Here is a 12,296-nt window from a genome sequence, read left to right as displayed (position 1 = left end):
AGGAAAAGCAGCTCAATTCTAAAGGTGTTTCAAGAATCTGTCCCTGTTTCGGCTTCAGGAAAGAGCAGCAGAAGAACCAAAAATCCTCCAAGTCCATCTGGGAGCAGAGAACGAGTGAGATGCGGAAGCACAATCTGCTGGCGAGCCGGGAAGCCCTGTACAATGAGATGGACCCCGAGGACCCGTGGAAGGTGACCTACGCCCGGGCCATGCGGCCTGACATCAAGACCCACCTGGACCGGCCCCTGGTGGTTGACCCTCAGGAGAACCGCAACAACAACACCAACAAGACCCGGCCCAACGAGCCCTCTCTGGAGCAGCGCTTCAGCCAGCAGCGGGCTGAGGATTTCCTGCGCAAGCAGGCCCGCTACCACGAGCGCTCGCGGGAATTCAGCAGCTCCCGCAGCTACGAGCAGCCTGATGCAGAGGGGCTTGAGGCCCGACGGCAGCGCAGCGGGAGCAAGGAGACCAGTCTGAACCAGGACGGCACCTACCGGGAGCAGGGCTACGAGAGCAGCCGGGAGCAGGGCTACCGCGACAGCGCCTTGGAGCGGATCCAAGCTGTCGACCCCCACCGCAGGCACCAGCACCGGCAAGGGGGCAGCAAAGAGAGCCGCAGCGGGTCGCCCCGGATGGCCGAGGGTGAGCGGGATCATCGGCGGCAGCGGGCCCACCGCCGGATGGGAGAGGAGGGCGGCGGGGGCCGGGACGAGGGCAGCAAGGTGGAGCGGCGACTGCGGCACCGGGAAGGGAGCCGGCCCTCCCGCGGGGACGTGGAGGGTGAGCAGCCCGACGGGGAGAGACGCCGGCGCCACCGGCACGCCGCGCAGTCCACCTATGACACCGACAGCAAGAGGGATGACAGGGAGAGGCGGCACCGGCGCAGGAAGTGAGTGGGGGCACCCGGGCGGTGGGGTGGAAGGGCCCCCGGGCACGACAGCCGCCAGGGATCAACGAGGCTCGGGGGGATGGGGCTGGGGGATTGGGAATTCTGCATCCCAATCTCCTCACTTTGTACCATGGCGGAGGGGTGCTGTGGGGAAAATGGGGAGCCAGATCGGGGTGGGGGGTTGTTTCAGAGACAGAGCCCCTCATCTTCAGAGTGCAGGGCCCTCGCTCAGCCAGCAGTGGGCACAGGGCTGGGGCTGGAGAACGGGCCAAGGAAGGAGTAAGGGGCTGGGAAAAGGGAAGCAAGAGGTGGAGCCAACGGGGGATGTATCAGCTATCGAGCTGGAGGCCCTTCGCCTTCCCCTCTCTGCTGATGGGAGCATTTCAGACAGGCACCAAGGTCTGCTTGGCCACATCTGCCCGACACTTGTCCCTCTGGGAACTGGCTGAGACCCAAGAACTGGTTCCATACGGGCCAGCGAACAGCCATCCCAGATGGAGGTGATTGTCAGTCGTTGACCAGCACTGCCCACTTAGCCAGCCAGTCCCCCACCACCACCCTGGGGCCGAATCAGAGCTGGTGCCCCTAGAGGGGAAGGTCCCATGTCCCATTCCCTGATCACCTGAGCCAGCAGTGAGTGGGGCCAGAGCAGCAGGCTGTCCAGGTTTTTCAGAAGGGAGATGAGGCCTCCTACTCCCTGACTCTGATCTGCGTCATTTCCTTTGGGTAGAGAGAACCAAGGCCCCAGCCCAGTGCCCGGCCCGAACCTCTCCACCACGCGGCCGATCCAGCAGGACATGGGGCGCCACGAGCCACAGGTGGCGGAGGACATAGACAACATGAAGAACAACAAACTAGCCACCACGGAGCCCTCAACCCCCCACAATGCCAGCCACCTCCAGAGCCCAGCCAAGGTGGGCCACCATGCCAACTGCACAGCCACCCGGGCATCCCACAACCTTCCTGGCACCCTGGGCCAGCCGCCCCCCAACTCCCAGAATGCTGCCAACCGCCAGGCACCCAGCAACCCACCCCAGCCCGGGCCCCCGAAAACCCCCGAGAACAGCCTTATAGTCACCAACCCCAGCACCCAGAACAACCCAGCTAAGGCTGCCAAGAAGCCGGAGCACACCACAGTGGATATCCCAGCCACCTTCACACCACCCATCAACAACATCGTCGTGCAAGGTAGGCACCGGATGGGGGGGTGCCCTGGGGCAGAGCTCGATCCGCCCCCAGCGTAGGTGCCGTGGGGCAGAGCTTGATCTGCTCCCAGCGTAGGTGCCGTGGGGAAGAGCTCGATCCGCCCCCAGCGTAGGTGCCGTGAGGAAGAGCTCAATCCACTCCGAGCGTAGGCACTGGGGAAAGTGGGACTTTCTTAGTGCAGCGGTTTTCAAACTTTTTGAGCTGAGCCTTCCCCTCCCCCAACCCAAACAAAAATAGACACAATACCTGCCCCTCCCCCCTCGGGCTTTCAGGGAGGGAAAGGCGCGTGTGATGGTCTCTGGGCGTGGAGGCTGCCAGGAGTGGAAATCGGTGGATGTTGACACTGACCCACAGGCTTGGTGGCCTGGTGAGGTGAGTCGGGGTGGAGATGGTGCTTCCTCCCCAAAGCACCTGGTGTTGCCGCTCACTCCGTCCCCCGCCTCTCCCCCCAAACATCCCTCCACGCCCCACAGTTTGTAAACCTCTGGCTTAGTGGATAGTGAGGATAATGGTATTGACCTGTCTTTGAAATGTGCTTTGAGCTCTTTTCCAAAAGACTGTCTTCAAAATCTCCTTATTGTTGGGGTCTGAGCGCTGATGGGGGGGCAGGCAAATGCCATCACAAACTCAGCCCCCAAGCCCAGCCCAATCCATAGCTCCTCCCCAGACGTGTAGCTCTGCAGAGGTGGTATCCGTCCCTGGCCAGGCCCCAGCCAACGGGGTGGCTGGAGTTCAGTGTTAAATGGACCCTGCAAGGTTGGATGGATCTGCCCTGCGTCCCTGCTCCGTTGCATCTGAAAAGTCTCAGTAGTTCCATGCATGTTGTGCTTTCGATTCCAGAGTTCAGAGCCAGGGTCGCTCTGCAGTAACACCCCGGTGCAAGCAACCCACCAACCAAAAAACCTTACAAGACCAGCTCGGTTTGTGCAGCTCCCCAAGAATCCCCCCAATCCTTCTATCTACCTCACAGAGGCTGCGTAGCTTCATGCCCCTCCTCTTCCTCCCGGTCCACACCAGCTCCTGATTGTTTTGGGCCTCACCAGAGCTGTGGATCAAGGGGAGAGACAAAGATTATGGGCCTTCCTCCCACAGGCAGGTCTCTAGGGACCCAAGCTCAGAAGGGCTGATACCCTTCTGCCCCCGATACTCCCAATCCGCTGGGGAGTGTGTGAGACATAAAGAACAATGTTGTCAGACACCGAGATGAACATAATTTGTTGGGGAAGAGTCAACATGGTTTTTGTAAAGGGAAATCATGCCTCACCAATCTACTAGAATGCTTTGAGAGGGGTCAACAGGCATGTGGACAAGGGGGACCCAGTGGATATAGTGTACTTAAACTTTCAGAAAGCCTTTGACAAGGTCCTTCACCAAAGGCGCTTAAGCAAAGGAAGCTGTCATGGGATAAGAGGAAGGTCCTCTCCTGGATTGGAAACTGGTTAAAAGACAGGAAACAAAGGGTAGGAATAAATGGTCAGTTTTCACAGTGGAGAGAGGTAAATAGTGGTGCCCCCCAGGAGTCTGTACTGGGCCAAGTCCTATTCAACATATTCATAAATGATCTGGAAAAAGGGGTAAACAGTGATTTGGCAAAATTTGAAGATGATACAAAACTACTCAAGATAGTTAAGTCCCAGGCAGACTGCGAAGAGCTACAAAGGGATCTCTCAAAACTGGGTGATTGGGCAGCAATGAAAATTCAAATGAAATTCAATGTTGATAAATGCAAAGTAATGAACATTGGAAAACATTATACCAACTATACATATGAAATGATGGGGTCTAAATTATCTGTTACCACTCAAGAAAGAGATCTTGGAGTCACTGTGGAGAGTTCTCTGAAAACATCCACTCAATGTGCAGTGGCAGTCAAAAAAGCAAACAGACTGTTGGGAATCATTAAGAAAGGGATAGATAATAAGACAGAAAATATCATAATGCCTCTATATAAATCCATGGTATGTCCACATCTTGAATACTGCGTGCAGATGTGGTCACCCCCTCTCAAAAAAGATATATTGGATTTGGTATAGGTTCAGAAAAGGGCAACAAAAATGATTAGGGGGATGGAATGGCTGCCGTATGAGGAGAGATTAATAAGACTGGGACTTTTCAGCTTGGAAAAGAGACGACTAAGGGGGATATGCTAGAGGTCTATAAAATCATGACTGCTGTGGAGAAAGTAAATAAGGAAATGTTATTTACTCCTTCTCATAAATGAAATTAATAGGCCACAGGTTTAAAACAAACAAAAGGAAGTATTTTTTCACACAACGCACAGTCAACCTGTGGAACTCCTTGCCAGAGGATGTTGTGAAGGCCAAGACTATATCAGGGTTCAAAAAAAAGCTAGATAAGTTCACGGAGGATAGGTCCACCAATGGCTATTAGCCAGGATGGGCAGGGATGGTGTCCTTAGCCTCTGTTTGTCAGAAGCTGGGAATGCGCGACAGGGGATGGATCACTTGATGATTCCCTGTTCTGTTCATTCCCTCTGGGGCATCTGGCATTGGCCACTGTCGGAAGACAGGAGACTGGGCTAGATGGACCTTTGGCCTGACCCAGTCTGGCCGTTCTTATGTGTGAGAGTGAGATCCGTGGGGGCATCTCTCCTGAGATTCAGGGCTGGTCCCAATTTAGGGGTGAAGTAGCCCATGTCCATCAGGTGGGGCCTCTAGCATAGGCCCTGACTCCGTGGATACTCCATCCCTGGAGCACCCATGGGAAAAATTAGTGGGTGCTCTGCACCCACCGGCAGTCAAGCTGCCCCTGTCCCGCCTCCACCTCCTCCCTTGAACGTGCCGCGTCCCTGCTCCTCCGCCTACCTCTCAGCACTTGCCACGGCCAAACAGCTGTTTGGCAGCGTAGCAAGCCCTGGGAGGGAGGAGGGAGGGGGGAGGAGGAGGGGCCGGGGCGGGGATTTGGGGCAGGGACTTTGGGGAAGGGGTTGGAATGGGGATGGGGCAGGGGTGGAGTTGGGGCGGGAGGGGTTGAGCACCCACCAGCGCGAGCAGAAGGCGGCGCCTCTAGCCTCTAGGAGACAAATCAGCCCTGAAGGGATCAGAGCTCCGGCACAGGCAGACAGGCACCGGTTGTGTGGGTCGGGGCTCCGAGTGGGGACAGAGCCAGGCTGTGGGTCTGGCTCAGGTGCTGGGGTTGCCGGATCTGGGGTGGGGAAGGAATTTCCCCCAGGTCAGATTGGCAGGGACTTTGGGGGGTGGAGGGTTCACCTACATCTGCTGTATGGGGCGTGGGGCACCTGCGGGGTCCCTCTGGGCGGGTCTCTCCTAATCGGTTCCCTGCCATGGCTGAGGCGTTGCGCACTGGGAGTTCTCTGCCTGTGGCCACCACGGTGTCGTCTCTTCAGTCCTGCTGAAGTCGCTGGGTCAGTGGCAGTGACCACACAGGTCAAGCGAGAGGGTCCGATGGTCCCTTCTGGCCTGAAGCTCTGGGGTACTATGGCCGTGTATTGCCTCTTGGAGCCACAGTGCCACAAGGGTGCCCTTTGGAGACACCCTGTGTGGGTGTGTGCGCGTGTATCCCCCCCAAGGCTCTGTGTGTGTGTGTGTCTGTCCCCGAGCCTCTGTGTGTGTGGGGGTGTGTGGGGGGGTGTGTGTGGGGGTGTGTGTCCATCCCCGAGTCCCTGTTTGTGTGTGTGTGTGTGTGTGTGTGTGTGTGTGTGTGTGTGTGTGTCCCTGAGGCTGTGTGTGTGTGTGTGGGTGTGTCTGTCTGTCTGTCCATCCCCAAGTCCCTGTTTGTGTGTCTGTCTGTCCATGTCCCTGAGGCTGTGTGTCTGTGTGTGCGTGTGTGTGTCTGTCCCTGAGGCTCTGTGTGTGTGTGTCCCTGTTCCTGAGGCTGTGTGTGTGTGTGTGTGTCCGAGGGGTGTGTGTGTGTGTGTGTGTTTGTCTGTCCATCCCCAAGGCTCTGTGTGTGTGTGTGTGTGTGTGTCCATCCCTGTCCCTGAGGCTGTGTGTGTGTCCATCCCCGAGCCAATTTGTGTGTGTGTGTGTGTGTGTGTCCCTGAGGCTCTGTGTGTGACTCACCTGAGCTCCCCTTCCTGCGGAGGGTTAGGGAGCTCTCTGGCCTGAACCCTAGCCCCATGCGCGGGGAGGCAGCATGCTGTGAGTGTTACAGAGCGATGCAGAACAGGGCCCGGGGGGCGCCCCCCGGACACTAGACTCAGGTGACGGTTGCCAGGCCCGGGTCTCCCCACCCGGGTCTGCAGGGATGACATTAGCTCCCCTGTAGGCTGGCAGGAAGGCAACGGCTGTGCTGTGTCTGGTTCCGGGGTCCCAGGTCGGTGCTGACCACGTCACTTCACTTCGTCCTTCTCCCCTGTGCAGTGAATAAAAACGCCAATCCAGACCCACTGCCAAAGAAGGAGGAAGAGAAGAAAGAGGAGGAGGATGGCGAGCAGGAGGAGAATGGGCCCAAGCCCATGGTTCCCTATAGCTCCATGTTCATCCTCTCCACCACCAATCCGTGAGTACGGCTCTTGTCGGGGCGGGGAATTGAGCGGGCAGACGGTGGGCACATGCCAGGAACAGAACCACTCCCCCCCTAAGTGAGGGAAGGAGGCCAATGGGCATCCAACCCTCCTGTGTTTGAATTCCCTGCTTCAGACTGAAGGGTGAGTGTCTGGCCTGCGGGGGTGAGGGGACCCCGGCAGCATGGCGTAGCTGGCCAGGTGCATTGTGGGGGTTTGCTCCTTACTCTGAAACATCAACTATTGACCATGGCTGGGGGTCAGCTGTTGGCTTCGTGAACTGTGATCCTGATCTGGTGTGGCAAGGCGGGGGGACGGCTGGCCCAGAGGGGCGCATTGGTCTGCTCCAGGGTGGCGGGGATACCAGGTCAGAGGAGTGCAGTGGCCTGCTCCAGGGTGGTGGGGGATACCAGGTCAGAGGGGCGCATTGGTCTGCTCCAGGGTGGGGGGGATACCAGGTCAGAGGGGCGCAGTGGTCTGCTCCAGGGTGGGGGGGATACCAGGCCAGAGAGACGCATTGGTCTGCTCCAGGGTGGGGGGACACAGTGAGTCTGGGTGCCCCTGGCCCTGAGTGCCATGTGCCGTCTTTGCCCGGCCAGGTTCCGCAGGCTCTGCCATTACATCGTGAACCTGCGGTACTTTGAGATGTGCATCCTGATGGTGATCGCCATGAGCAGCATCGCGCTGGCCGCTGAGGACCCCGTGCAGCCCAATGCTACCCGGAACAACGTAAGTCCTGCCGCTGAGCTGAGGCCGCCCTACCCCCACGGAGGCTGAGGGCTTCTGCCTTTCTAGGTAATGCAGTTAAAACCTATCTTGGATGCCATGGGATAAAAGGGAAGGTCCTTTCATGGACTGAGAACTGGTTAAAAGACCAGGAACAAAGGGTAGGAATTAATGGTAAATTCTCAGAATGGAGAGGGGTAACTAGTGGTGTTCCCCGAGGGTCAGTCCTAGGACCAATCCTATTCAACTTATTCATAAATGATCTGGAGAAAGGGGTAAACAGTGAGGTGGCGAAGTTTGCAGATGATATTAAACTGCTCAAGAGAGTTAAGACCAAAGCAGACTGTGACGAACTTCAAAAAGATCTCACAAAACTAAGTGATTGGGCAACAAAATGGCAAATGAAATTTAATGTGGATAAATGTAAAGTAATGCACATTGGGAAAAATAACCCCAACTATACATACAATATGATGGGGGCTAATTTAGCTACAACGAATCAGGAAAAAGATCTTGGCGTCATTGTGGATAGTTCTCTGAAGACATCCGCGCAGTGTGCAGAGGCGATCAAAAAAGCAAACAGGATATTAGGAATCATTAAAAAGGGGATAGAGAATAAGATGGAGAGTATCTTACTGCCCTTATATAAATCGATGGTACACCCACATCTCAAAAAAGATATACTGGCATTAGAAAAGGTTCAGAGAAGGGCAACTAAAATGATTAGGGGGTTGGAACGGGTCCCATATGAAGAGAGATTAAAGAGGCTAGCACTTTTCAGCTTGGAAAAGAGGAGACTAAGGGGGGATATGATAGAGGTATATAAAATCATGACTGGTGTGGAGAAAGTGAATAAGGAAAAGTTATTTACTTGTTCCCATAATACAAGAACTAGGGGCCACCAAATGAAATTAATGGGCAGCAGGTTTAAAACAAATAAAAGGAAGTTCTTCTTCACACAGCGCACAGTCAACTTGTGGAACTCCTTGCCTGAGGAGGTTGTGAAGGCTAGGACTATAACAGCGTTTAAAAGAGAACTGGATAAATTCATGGAGGTTAAGTCCATTAATGGCTGTTAGCCAGGACGGGTAAGGAATGGTGTCCCTAGACTCTGTTTGTCAGAGGGTGGAGATGGATGGCAGGAGAGAGATCACTTGATCATTACCAGTTAGGTTCACTCCCTCTGGGCACCTGGCATTGGCCACTGTCGGAAGACAGGATACTGGGCTGGATGGACCTTTGGTCTGACCCAGTCTGGCCGTTCTTATGCCGTCACTGCCTGATGTCCGTTCAGTGGCCTGTGAGCAGTGGGTTCAGGCTTCTCAAACCATTTTCTAGGCACTCACAGCACCGCTGGGACTTCCTGGGTTCCTTATTGGCAGTCTCAGGAGAGAGACCGAGGACTGAACAGGACACAGAGACTATAACAGGGTTCAAAAAAGAACTAGATATGTTCATGGAGGATAGGTCCATCAATGGCTATCAGCCAGAATGGGCAGGGATGGTGTCAGAAACTGGAATGGGTGACGGGATGGATCACTTGATGATTCCCTGTTCTGTTCATTCCCTCTGGGGCACCTGGCACTGGCCACTGTCAGAGGACAGGATCCTGGGCTAGATGGACCATTGATCTGACCCAGGGTGGCCATGCTTATGTTCTTAACACCCCTAACAAGGGATCTTTGCAGCATGGCTGAGGCATATTGGTGGGGGTGGCATATGGGGGGAGCTTGCCCTGCTGCCCCCCAGGCTATGCCCTCCAATCTCTAGGGATGCCAAACTGGCAACTTTCTGCAGGGCTAATCTGACACTGAAAGCTAGAGAGACAGTGCCTGGGGAGTGAACAGGAAGCAGGCTGCCCCGGTGCCACCCCCTGGCATTGGAGCCTGGCACAGGAGGTGCAACTGTTAGCACCCTGCCCCCTTCCCAAAATAAAGCCAAAGGCCTCTGCCCTTCCTCTTGCTTTTCTGCAGCACTGCAGCTGTGTTAAAGTAGGTTAGGAGGGAGGCAGCCGAGAGTGACAGCTCCATAAATCACCACCCAGCTCTCCCGGTAGCTGACACTGCAGTTTCCTCTCTGAGAGCCAGGCTGGCCAACTCCCGCACGCACAGGCCTGCTGGGGAGAGCAGAGGGAAAGAATTAGAGCAGCATCCCCAAAGGGGCGGGGAAGTGGGTCTCAGCCAAGTCCTGTGCCTTCTCCGCTTTCCCCTTCCCCGCTCGCCACTTCTGCAGACCAGGTGAGGGTGATAACAAGCTGGTGCATCTCCAAAGGAGGGCTCCTAAAGGCTTGTGTGAACTGAACACACAGAATGGCTCTGCCTGGCGCTAGTATGCAGCCCCCTCTGGGGTGGGGCACAACAGTTCTTCAACAGCCACACAGCAGCACCTCACAGGGATCACGCACTCACCGTGACAATGCAGCCCCCTCTGGGGTGGGGCACAACAGTTCTTCAACAGCCACACAGCAGCACCTCACAGGGATCACGCACTCACCGTGGCAATGCAGCCCCCTCTGGGGTGGGGCACAACAGCTCTTCAATTGCCACACAGCAGCACCTCACAGGGATCACGCACTCACCGTGGCAATGCAGCCCCCTCTGGGGTGGGGCACAACAGCTGTTTAACACCCAGGCGCCAGGGCAGCACAACATGCTGGGTCAGGAAGTGAAGGAGAATCCTCTGTCTGCCTGTAACTGCTGAGGGGGAGTTTGAGGGAGATGGAACAGAGAGAACCCATGTTGGTATCTGACTAGGACAACAGGGCTCCCACCTGGACACTCGCTGGGAGTGCCCGGGGTATCTATGGCCACAGGTTGCACCCAGCCTAAGAGTATGAGTGGGGACCCTAATGGCACGGGGGGCTGAAAACCCCATCCCCATGGAAGCACCCACCAGAGACCCGTGGGGAGATGCGACGCCTGCACTCCATAGGCCTGGCGTTGCTCCTGGAGGCAGCACAGGGTTGGGAATGGGCTATCACTGGTCTGAATCTGGGCCGTTCCCCTTGGAACACTTAGTTGGTGGCTTCTGCGCGCTGTGAGCCTGGTGGGTCTCAGACAGCCTCCTCAAACCACTGCTGGAATAGACACTGCCTGGCCCCCTTGGGCCAGCCTCAGCCGGGGATGCTGGGCTGGCTAGGCCGGGCCCCGGCTGCAGAGTGATGAAGGCAGGGTCTCCTCCTGCCCTGGGGTGCTAGCAAGGGGAGCCAGAGGGGCGTTTGAGATCCTCCCTCTCTTCTCCCCCAAAGGTTCTGCGCTATTTTGACTACGTCTTCACGGGTGTCTTCACCTTTGAGATGGTCATTAAGGTGAGTCCGGCAGGGACCGGGGCTTGGACCGTATCGCGGGGAGGGGAGGACTTACCCACTGCAGCCAGGGCAGGAGATCTCTCCGGTGTCTGAGCCAGCCACCAGCCCTGTGGGTTCCCCCTGGTGCTGCTGCAGAGAAAGGACGAGCTCACCCTCCCATGTTACCAACCCAGGTGGGGATCAGTGTAACAGGGCGGATGCTGTGTGTATGGACCACCCGTCAGTTCTTCCCCGGGCGGGCCTCCAGCCTGGGAGGAGGGGATGGAGTGGCCCGATAGGTCTGGAGCAGGGGTCTCAAACACGCGGCCTGCGGGGTGATTTTCTGCGGCCCGCGAGCCCCTCGCAGCCCCCCCAGTGTTTACCAGAGCGGCCGGACGAGCACCGGGAGCAGGGCAGGCTCCCTGCCTGCCCTGCCCTGCGCAGCTCCGGGAATAGGCGGGAAGGGGGGGCGGAGGGGCTGTGTGTGGCTGTTGCTTCAGGCAGCGCCCCCAGCAGCTCCAGTTGGCCGCGCCGGGCCCGATCCTGCCCCCCAAACCCCTCCTGCAGCTGAACCCCCTGCCCTGAGCCCCCTGCTGTACCGTGCACCCCTCCTGCACCCTGACCCCTGCCCTGAGCCCCCTGCTGCACCCTGTACCCCTCTTGCACCCCAACCCCCTGCCCTGAGCCCCCTGCCACACTCTGCACCCTGACCCCGTGCTGTACCCCTCACCCCTCCTGCACCCCACACCCCAACTCCCTGCCCTGAGCCCCCACCACACCCCACACCCCTCCTACACTCCCTGGGGGTGGGGATTTCGGGGAAGGGATGGAATGGGGGCAGGGAAGGGGTGGGAAGAGGCGGGGCGGGGCCTCATGGAAGGGGTGGAGTGGGGGCGGGGCTGAGGGCGGCGGTGGGGGAGGTGTCAGTAATGTGGCCCTCGGGCCAATGTACTAATCCTCATGTGGCCCTTATGGTCATTTGAGTTTGAGACCCCTGGTCTGGAGCCTCATCCTGGAGCTTGGACAGGGAAGGGGTGACTTGGAGGGGGAGAAGCTGAGAGAGGAGACTGGTCCCTCCCAGTGGCTCTGCCGGCATTTCCTTCCCGCGCAGCTGAGGGGGGATGAGGCATGCAGAGCTGGAAGGGGGGAGGGGAGGTGTGGGGCAAACCCATAACGGAGGGCTGGAGGTCTGGAATCCAGCCCAGGGAAGGGCTAGGCAGGGTAGCGGCAGAGGGATGTCTGTGGCTGTGCAAAGGGGCACGTTGAGCCCCGGAGAACTCGGGGGGTGGGGGGATCCTGTGTGCGAAGACGGGACTATCTGCTGGGGCGGACGCTGGGATGGAAGGAGCCGGAGGCAGGCCAACAGGACCCCGTCTCCTTCATGTGACAACAGGGCTGGCTTCTGAAACGAAGCGCCCCAGGAAGCAGCAGCAAAGAGCCGCAGAGAGCGCTGAGGAGATGGGGGCCCTGGACGAGGAGCAGGGAGCTGGAGACCAAGTTCCCCCTCTCAGTCACTGGGGGGCGCTCAGCAGTGGCAGGGTTGCCTCTGGGTTCGTTTGAATTAAGCTTGGGAAGAAAGAATTGCCCTTAAAGCCCAGATGTTGCCAGCTGCTGAGTGGCTCTTGTCCCTCCGTCTGGCGAGCAGAACAGGCCTGGCTCCTTCTAGACTCAGGAGACTTGGTCCCAACCCTCCCTTGAGTAAG

At 57.4% G+C, this 12,296-nt stretch overlaps 1 protein-coding gene across 2 annotated transcripts in view; it reads left to right on the top strand.

Moving 5' to 3' along the window:
• Positions 1 to 12,296, top strand: part of CACNA1A (calcium voltage-gated channel subunit alpha1 A) — a 173,760-nt gene that overhangs the window by 101,531 nt on the left and 59,933 nt on the right. For both annotated transcript variants that reach the window (XM_054013050.1, XM_054013049.1), the window contains 5 exons: positions 59 to 889; positions 1,620 to 2,077; positions 6,439 to 6,577; positions 7,181 to 7,310; positions 10,555 to 10,614. In XM_054013050.1, coding sequence (XP_053869025.1) covers positions 59 to 889; positions 1,620 to 2,077; positions 6,439 to 6,577; positions 7,181 to 7,310; positions 10,555 to 10,614 — 1,618 coding nt within the window. The remainder of the gene's footprint in view (positions 1 to 58; positions 890 to 1,619; positions 2,078 to 6,438; positions 6,578 to 7,180; positions 7,311 to 10,554; positions 10,615 to 12,296) is intronic.

The sequence above is a fragment of the Malaclemys terrapin genome, chromosome 23 (genome assembly GCF_027887155.1).
Source record: "Malaclemys terrapin pileata isolate rMalTer1 chromosome 23, rMalTer1.hap1, whole genome shotgun sequence".
In the NCBI taxonomy this organism is placed as follows: Eukaryota; Metazoa; Chordata; order Testudines; family Emydidae; genus Malaclemys; species Malaclemys terrapin.
Note: the sequence above shows the minus strand (reverse complement) of the source record. Positions and strands in the feature narration are given on the sequence as shown.